General features: G+C 37.5%; 1 protein-coding gene across 1 annotated transcript in view; it reads right to left on the bottom strand.

The window, feature by feature from the left end:
* The window catches only part of Hectd2 (HECT domain E3 ubiquitin protein ligase 2), a 69,931-nt gene that overhangs the window by 46,755 nt on the left and 13,193 nt on the right, over window positions 1-9,983 (bottom strand). The window contains exon 3 of the mRNA XM_005352177.2: window positions 1,441-1,570. Coding sequence (XP_005352234.2) covers window positions 1,441-1,570 — 130 coding nt within the window. The remainder of the gene's footprint in view (window positions 1-1,440; window positions 1,571-9,983) is intronic.

Raw genomic sequence — 9,983 nt, 5'->3', positions numbered from 1 at the left:
GAGCATTGCCTGCTCTTCCAAAGGTCCTGAGTTCAATTCCCAGCAACCACATGGTGGCTCACAACCATCTGTAATGAGGCCTGCAGGAAGAATACTGTATGCATAATAAACAAAATAAATATTTAAAAAAAAAAGAAACACAGCATTCACAATACAAATTGACATAATTTAGTTAGCCAATCTGTTCCAAATCTTACTATAAACAATGTATATCCTTTCTCTTCTATCTTTGCACATAGACAATGTTATTTCTTAGACTAAACTCCTACAGGTAGAATTACTAGGTTGGCAAGTATTTCTGCATATTAAAAAAATCTTTTGCATATTTTTTCAGTACTTTTACAATTAAAAATTCTAACTATTATTTTGAGAGGTCTGCCAGTTGTTCTAATTATGCTTTTTGAGTAATTTAGTACCATTTATGGAAATCTAAGGGCATGGGTCCTCCTACATCCTCTTGAATATTTATTCTTGTAAATCAAGTATGGAATTATTTTGCCAAGTTTTCCCAAAAAACTGTTGAAATTATTAAATAAGTAGAATAAACTAAATGATGCTTCTACAGTTTCTTCATTAAAACCTCTTGTCTTTTGATAGTTTCATATTTTATGCAAGTTTTGCCTATTTCCTTTTGGGGTTTATTTCTAATATTTCATATACTTTCCATCATGTTTTCTAATAATTTGTTGCTTAAATATTGGCAGTATATTAAATACTTGTAACATATTTACATGCTGTCATGAAGCTCAGAATATGAAGTGCCCACACAAAAGGCCCATGTGTTGCATAGTAGTGGCAATAGTGCGATGTGAATGGATTGTGTATGTATGAATTCATCAATCTGTTAGATTCAACCTTGAGTTTATACTAAAGGGACTAGTAGAAGGTAGGGCAGAAAGCAGGTCCCTGGTGAATGACTTTTAAAGGTCTATCTTACACCCAGTCTGCCGTAAAGTAATCAACTACTGTCTCCCATGCCCTCCCCACTGCATGCTCTATCCCACAACAGGCACTGAAACATAGGGCCAAGTAACCCGAAAGTAGACCTCTAAAACCATGAGCTAAAACATAAATCCTTATTCAGTTAGGCTGTTTTTCTCAGGTATTTTGTTACAATGGTACAAAGGTTAACTCAAATGCATTATACAAAGATACGTAAAATATATTTTACATGTGTATCATAGTCTACATATATTATAGCTATTGGTCTCTAATCAAAATTTACTATTCACTACTTTTTATTTTATTCTTACGCTAGCTAACACCCATTACTTTTAGGTTAAAAGTAATAATTCTGTATCTTTTTATAACTATTTATATAGCTTATTTCTCTTTTGGGTAATAAGTAAACTTACCAAAAAAAGTGCTAAATAATTAAAAATACATATTAAATAGTTTAATACTATAACAAACTTCCAGCCAAGAGACATGAACCATTACCATTCCTGATGTTAGGGAGAGCCAGATGGGGAGGGGAGCTTCTGTTCTCGGTGGCTTCTTTCTTCTGGGTAACTGTTGAAACAAAGCTGCTGAAAGTGGGAATCTGGCCCTTGGATCCTCTGTCCAAGCCCTAAAAACAAAACATTTAAAAGTGTAACATAATTTCTCCTAACCATAGTTAAGCAATTTTATTGTAGAAATCAAAGTGATCTCATAGATATTTAGATTTTATGACAGAAAGATGATGAAACTATTATACATGCAAATGACCAGATTTTCTTAGTATAAGTGAGTTAAGTCAATGATCTAACTTCTTACAAACTGTAAGGGTTAGAGAGGGGATGGTGGTAGTATGCCTATTTCACAGTTATGACAGCTAACCAATTCTACTAACACTACTCCTGGTACACAATATATATTCCATAAATGCTATTTTAATTATTTATTTAGATAATACTATTTTATGAGCTCCAAATATCTAAGTTTTAATAATTTATGGATTATATTATAGGTTGATATACTAAATTTTTAATAATCATTTGATCTAACTTTTAAAATTCATATAAAGTGATAAATCCTTTAGCACTGATTTTTTCAAAACAATATAAATAAATTGTGGGTATACTAGGATTAAAAAAATATTTTCTAACAATGTAGAGATCCTTAGGTATAAACCATAGAGCACCTAAAGAAGAAACCATCCATTAACACGTTTTCCACACTAACAACTCCAAAAAATTCTTAAAATATTTAATTAACCTGTACTCTGTAATATATATATTATATATGCAGAGAGAGGGAGAGAGCGCGCACAATTAGGCAGTTCTGCTGACTTTAGGCCTTTTCTTAGTTCTTAGATCTTTATGAACTTATATTCTAGATCTTAGGTTCTGTTTTGTTTTGAGACAAGACCTCACTATGTATTCCTGCTGGCCTGAAACTTGGTATATAGCTTAGACTGGCCTTGGACTCCTGTCTCAGCCTCCCCAATGCTGAGATCATAGATGTACATCACCACACCCCACTTTTCAGCTCCCAGAATCTTGAGAATAGTAGTTAACGTCTTAATATATTTTGTTCACTTTGTGTGTGTGTTGAGGTGTGTGTGTTTGTGTGTGTGCACGCGTGTGCATGAAAGTGCTTGTGTCCATGTATATGTGTGCTATGCTGCCCAAGTAGAGGTCAGAGGGCAGCCTCAGGGAATCTGCTCTTTCCTTCCACCATGTGGATCTAATCCTGTGATTGAACTTAGGTCAGCAGTTAAGCGGCAAGCACCTTTATCCACTGAGCCATCTTGTCAGTCCAACATCTTCTTTTTAATCTAAAGGTAGTTTTATTTTCACAGCAGTAAAATGAAGAGTTTTCAAATGGAAGAGTTTCTTTTTTAAAAAGATTATTAAAATTGCCGGGCGATGGTGGCGCACGCCTTTAATCCCAGCACTCGGGAGGCAGAGGCAGGCGGATCTCTGTGAGTTCGAGACCAGCCTGGTCTACAGAGCTAGTTCCAGGACAGGCTCCAAAGCCACAGAGAAACCCTATCTCGAAAAACCAAAAAAAAAAAAATTATTAAAATTAAAAGAGCTCAAAGGAAAGAAATTTCAGGTACTACACACAGTGTTTAAGTTTCTGGATTTAAGCAACTTTGGAAACCTTATTCATGGATATGGACCCTGGAATTATCTGAAAGTCACCAAAAGTCAGTGGGCTAACAGGTCACAGAAATGTGATAGCTAGGCTCAAGAGATGACCTGCCAGCAGAATAGACTTAAGTTTGATCCTCAGAGGCCAGGGAACAAGAACTTGGGTGAAAGGCTGTCAACTCTCACAATATCTATTTAATATAGCACTTGAAGTTCTAGCTAGAGCAATAAGAGAACTAAAGAAGACCAAGAGGATACAAAGAAGAAGTCAAAGTATCTTTATTTGCAGACGATGTGATAGTACACATAAGCAACCCAAAAAATTCTACCAGAGACTCCTACAACTGAAAACACCTTTAGTAACATGGTTAAATAGGAAATTAACTAAAAAAAAATCAGTAACCCTCCTAAATACAAATTACAAACAGGTTGAGAAAGAAATCAGGGAATACCACCCTTCACAATAGTCACAAATAATATAATATAAAACATCTTGGGGTAATTACTAACCAAGCAAGTGAAAGACCTGTATGACAAGAACCTCAAGTTTTTGAAGAAAGGAACTGGAGATGATATCAGAAGATGGAAAGATTGCCCATGCTCATGGACCAGTAGGATTAACATAAAAAAAATTTAACACTAAAACAGTCTTACAGATTCAGTGCAATCCCAATTAAAAATTCACCATAATTCTTTACAGATCTTGAAAGGACAATACTCAACTTCACATGGAAAAAACAAAACCAATCTAGGATAGCTAAAACAATCCTGTACAATGAAAGAACACCATCCCTGTTTCCAAACTGTACCAAGTGAGTTACAATAATAAAAACTGCATGGTACTGGCATATAAACATGTGAATCAGAGGAATTGGATCAAAGACACAGACACAAATCTACACACATATGGACACCTGATTTTTGACAAAGAAACCAGAAATACACAATGGTAAAAAGAAATCATTTTCAACAAATGGTGCTTGTATTACTGTATATCTGCATGTAGAAGAATGCAAATAGATCCATAGCTATCATTCTGCTCAAAACTCAAGTCCAAGTGGATCAAAGACCTCAACATAAAACCTGATGCACTGAACTTGATAGAAGAGAAAGAGGGGAATAGCCTTGAACACATTGGCACAGGAGACAACTTCCTGAACAGAACAATTAGTAAATGGGACCTCATAAAACTGAAAAGCTTCTTAAGACAAGGGACACTGTCAACAAGACAAAATGACAGCCTACAGAATGGGAAAAAATTTTCACCAACTCCACAACCAACAGAAAGCTAATATCCAAAATATATAAAAAACTCAAAAACTGGACATCAACCAAACCAAATAATTCAACTAAAAAATGGGGTGCAGATCTAAACAAAAAATTCTCAATAAGAATCTCAAAGGGCTAAGAAATACTTAAAGAAATGTCAAATATCTTTAGCCATCAGGAAATGCAAATCAAAACTATTTTTGAGATTCCTTTTTATACCTGTCAGAATGGCTAAGAAACTTAGCCAAAAGTGACAGCTCATACTAGTGAGGACGTGGAGCAAGGAGAGCATTCCTCCACTGCTGGTGGGAGTGCAAACTAGTCCAGCCACTATGGAAATCAATATGGAGGTTCCTCAGAAAACTGGGAATAAACTTACCTCAAGACCCAACTATACCATTCTTGGACATACACCCAAAAGAAATTCCACCTCACTACAAGGACACTTGCTCAACTAAGGCCACTAATGCTTTATTCATAACAGCCAGAAACTGGAAACAGCCTAGATGTCCCTCAACTGAAGAATGGATAAAGAAAATGTGGGACATTTACACAATGGGATATCACTCAGCTGTTAAGAACAATATCATGGAATTTGCAGGCAAATGGATGGAACCAGAAAAGATCATCCTGAGTGAGGTAACCCAGATTCAGAAAGACAAACATGGTATGTACCCACTCATAAAGATATATTTGCTGTTAAATAAAGGAAACCATGCTATAGTTCACAGTTCCAGAGAGGCTAAGTAACAAGGAGGGTTTGGGGGCGGGCACATAGATTTCCCTGGGAAGAGGAAATAGAATAGATTTCAAAGGTGAACTATGTATGGGTGGGGATCGGGTGCGGGGTAGAGGGAGAGAGTATGGGAGAGATGTCTGGAATTAGGGAACATTTCAGGGTGATGTAGAAACCTAGTGCAATGGAAATTCCCTGGAATCTACAGGGGGATGCTACCAAAGACTCTTAGTAATGTTGGAGGATATGGAGCCTGAACTAGCCATCTTTTGTAACCAGGCAAGGCTCCTAGAAGTTGGACTGGGACATCAACCCAGCCATAAAACCTCTGACCTACAATCTGTCCTGCCAACAAGATGCTGTGGGTAATGGGTAATGGTGGGAATGGGCAACCAATGACTGGTTCAACTTAATGTCTATGCTATGAAAGGGAACAAGGGAGTCCATGCCTGATGCTATCTGATGATCAGGAACCAGAGGCTGGACAGCCTCAGAGACCAGGATAGAACCAAGCAAAACTGGTAAAAAAAAAAAAAAGTCAATGAAATGATATCCTGCTATACTATATATTCTGCTATACCAGAGTCTAGTCTAATTGACATCAAATGGGCATCATCCGGCAACTGATGGGAACAAGATGCAGATACTCACAACTAAACACTAGGTGGAGCCAGGGGAACCCCACAGCAGAGGAAGAGTGTTGTGGAACATTATTTTAAGATGTGTTACATTAGTTATGCTATGGAACACATGTTTAATGATGCAAAGATATGTTGCATTCTTTCATGTTGCATTTGTTTAACTCTGTGAAGCTCTGTTACTTTGCCTGTCTAAAACACCTGCCTGGTCTAATAAAAAGCTGAATGGCCAATAGCACAGTAGGAGAAAGGATAGATGGGCTGCAGGCAAAGAAAATAAACAGGAGGAGAAATCTGGGAAGGAAGTAGAAGGGAGAAAAGGAGAGGAGGACTCCGGGGGCAAGCCACCCAGTTACACAGCAAGCCATGGAGTAACAAGTAAAGAAAGGCATAGAGACTAGAGAAAGAGACATAAGCACAGAGGCAAGAGGTAGTCTGGATAATTTAAGAAAAGCTGCTAGAAAGAAGTCAAGCTAAGGCTGGGCTCTCTTAAATAAGAATAAGTCTCTGTGTGATTTATTTGGGAGCTGGATGATGGGTCCCCCAAAGACTAAAGAGTAAGTAAAGTCAAAAGAGTAAGAAGAAAAACAACCAACTACAGGGCAGAAAGGATTGTGGGAGCCAGAGGGGTAAAATACACTACAAAAACGTGGCCCGCAGAATTATTTAAGCAGGGCTCATAGGGGCTCACAGAGATGGAAGTGACAGACACGGATCCTGTATGGGTATGAGCTAGGTCCTCTGTATATACTTTTTGGTTGTGTAGCTTGGTATTCTTGTAGGACTTCCAACAGTGGGAGTGGGAGGTATCTCTGACTCTTCTGTCTGCTTTTGGGACCCCTTTCTTCCTACTGGGTTGCCTTGTCCAGCCTTGATATGAGGGCTTGTGTCTAGCCCTTTTGTAACTTGTTAGGAGGTGTTTGGTGGATATTCCTGGAGGCCTGTTCCTTTTTTGGGGAAGGGAAGTAGAGGAGGAATGGACATGTGAGAGAAGGGATTTGGGGGAGAGACTGGGAAGATTAGAGGGAGGGGAAACTGCAGTCAGGATATAATGTATGAGAGAAAAATAAAAATAAAAACATCAGGCATGGTAGCATATGTTTTTAAATCTAGCGTTGAGGAGGTGGACACAGGGAGATCCTGAATTTTGCTGGCTAGACTCCAGGTTAGTTGAGAAAGACCTTGCCTTAAAAACACAAAGGTAAGAGAAACCCTGTCTCAAAAAACAAACAAAAATAACAAAAAAAACCCAAACAAACAAACAAACAAAAAACACAAAGGTAAGCCGGGCGGTGGTGGCACAGGCCTTTAATCCCAGCACTCAGGAAGCAGAGGCAGGAGGATCTCTGTGAGTTCAAGGCCAGCCTGGTCTACAAGAGCTAGTTCTAGGACAGGAACCAAAAGCTACGGAGAAACCCTGTCTCGAAAAATCAAAAAAAAAAAAAAAAAAAAAAAAAAAAAAAAAAAAAAAAAAAAAAAAAAAAAAAAAAAAAAAAAAAAAAAAAAAAAAAAAAAAAAAAAAAAAAACAAACCCAAAATCCCACAAAGGTGGAAAGTGCCTGCTGAAGGCTCAAAAGTTGTCCACTGATTTCCACTGCACATGTACACACCTGCATGCACTTGAACTTGCACACATAGGTGTAACTGAACACATAAAAATATGCACACATATACATATGTTTCCCCCAAAATGTGAAGAGACATGGAGAATCTGAAGGACTCGCCCCAAGTGCATGGATGCACTGTTCTAATGTGTGACCTCTTTGACTGCTTACCGACTTTGCTACTGCTATTTGATTACACAGCCCCAAGTTAACATCTTTGTGTTAGAATTAGTAGACAATACTATGAAAGTTTGACATATCTGGGCTGGGAAGATGTCCCAGTTGCTAAAGGAAGCATCTTTCACAAGCATGAGGACCTGAGTTTGCATCCAAACACCCAGGCAATTGCCCAGGCTAGCTAAGTGGTGAGGGAAGACCTTGTCTTAGAAAATAATGTGGAGAACAAGAGAGGAAGATGACAGCCCTGACTCATACATACACAGAAAAGTTGAACATATAATCTAACTATAAGTATAGTCTTTTCATAGATATGGGAAAGGAATTACAAATCTCAGAATCACAGGCATATATATCAAGGGTCTTATTATGACTATACAATAATGAATACTCAAGAAATGATTATTGCTGTGATAACAACATACGAGAACAAGTCACTCGTTGGATGTATAGTATACCTCTACTACTATGTTTGATGCATTAATACATTAAGAGACAGCACAGGCATATTCAGTGGGATGGAATGGCAGAAATCATGTGAACAAACTGACACACAAATGGGAAGCTAGGGAATGAAGGCAATGACAAGGACTGCCAAGAAAACTTTGATGAAGTTGTAGCAAGACTGAAATGTTAAAGAATATTACACCCCTTCTTAAGCTTAGACCTGCCACACATACTATAACTCACTTTCAGGGTTTTCAGTCTTGTCTGGATTTCTACAGAAGAATACTAGAGATGAAGTCTTGGACTATGGCCAGCCTGCAAACAGTGGGCTGTATGTGTTGAAGAATAGACGGCAGGAGGATACTCAACCAGCTGTTACAGAGGGAAGCACAAAGAACTGGAGGTGGAAGGGGGCAGGGAGTTGAACTTTAAAATTCATTGAGAGAAAAATATACTCAAAACACTTCAACCTAGTACATAAGTAATTGAATTCATTCTCTGGGAAGAGATGGGCCATAAATTTATTAAACAAGTTCATATTTCAAGCAACAGAAAAGTTTTAAGTATTATTTATAATAAATTTTATTTTGTTAGTACCTAACATGGGCCTCCGTAGTTTTTTGACTTTATAAACATGCAGATTATATGTCATATTGCAATATTAATTAATATCAAAGAGTTAAACAGACAACTACTTAGAATACCTGCTCAGGTCATACATAATGATGTATTTTCACAGAATATTTAAGTCTTACTTTCAAAATTTACGGAGAACAGTATCTGAGTCAAATTTCCAATTTCTTTTTTTTTTTTTGGTTTTCGAGACAGGGTTTCTCTGTGGTTTTGGAGCCTGTCCTGGAACTAGCTCTTGTAGACCAGGCTGGTCTCAAACTCACAGAGATCCGCCTGCCTCTGCCTCCCGAGTGCTGGGATTAAAGGCGTGCGCCACCACCGCCCGGCAAATTTCCAATTTCTTAAACTTTATTTTTATTAGATGTCCGAATGGGAGGAATTCAGTTTCACTGGCCAGTTTCTGTTGTGTATTAGATTGTAGTACAGCTTACTTTTATCATCCTCCATCCCCCAAAACTGCCTTAGAAGAGAACCATTTTTGTTTTATTTTAACACAATACTTGGTAAAGGTACAACTGCCTCTGTTCCATCACACAATGCTATAAAGTGGTAAAATCTCCCCCATCTCACAGTCTCTAAAACAAAATATTTTAAATTGAATTGCTATGTCTACAAAATCTAACCTCCAGTCTCAAGAGAATCCAGGCAGGGTAAGCTACCTATGATGGATATAAAAACCACTTTTACAAAAGAGTAAATGGTTTCCTGAGGTACTCAGTAAAGGTTATTATGTCAAATGACGAGCAGACAAATATATCTCTATGCTTCAAGTTAAAATAAGCAATCCTTAAGATCTCTTGCTTTGTCAATTTCTAAAACAAACTCTCCTAGCTGCCAATCTGCATAGCAGACATAAGGCCTCAAGAGTATTAGACTCCATAGAAGAACTGTTCCAGGTCTTGACACCAGGTAAAGATGTGCTCTTTTTTATACTCTTTTCCTACAGTTGAGAGGCTGGATGACAAAATCCTAAGCACTAACTTTACATTCTTAAATTGTGAACTTCAGCTACTCTTTAAGTTGTGAACTTTTTTCCTTAACTAAAATAGTACCAGCTCCCAAGTAGAATTTTAATATGAACTATACCCTTTAAAGGATATTAAGAAATAAAGATGCAGCTTTGAAATAATTTTATTATTGCTTAATTGGCAAAGGTTCACTGAAGATACAGTTTACGTTTTTCTTATAAGACTCTAAGCTTGAACTAATATTATTTTCCACTATAAAAGTCACAATGCAATTAAGAGACAATTGATAATTGATCCTTATAGGCATTAGCACTTAAGCGCTGAACTTCAGTGTTCTTATCATCAGGAGGCAAGATGGCCTCTGAGATTCATTCAATTGCTTTACAACACACACACACACACACACACACACACACACACACACACACACA

The sequence above is a fragment of the Microtus ochrogaster genome, chromosome 8 (assembly GCF_000317375.1).
Source record: "Microtus ochrogaster isolate Prairie Vole_2 chromosome 8, MicOch1.0, whole genome shotgun sequence".
Classification (NCBI taxonomy): Eukaryota; Metazoa; Chordata; class Mammalia; order Rodentia; family Cricetidae; genus Microtus; species Microtus ochrogaster.
Note: the sequence above shows the minus strand (reverse complement) of the source record. Positions and strands in the feature narration are given on the sequence as shown.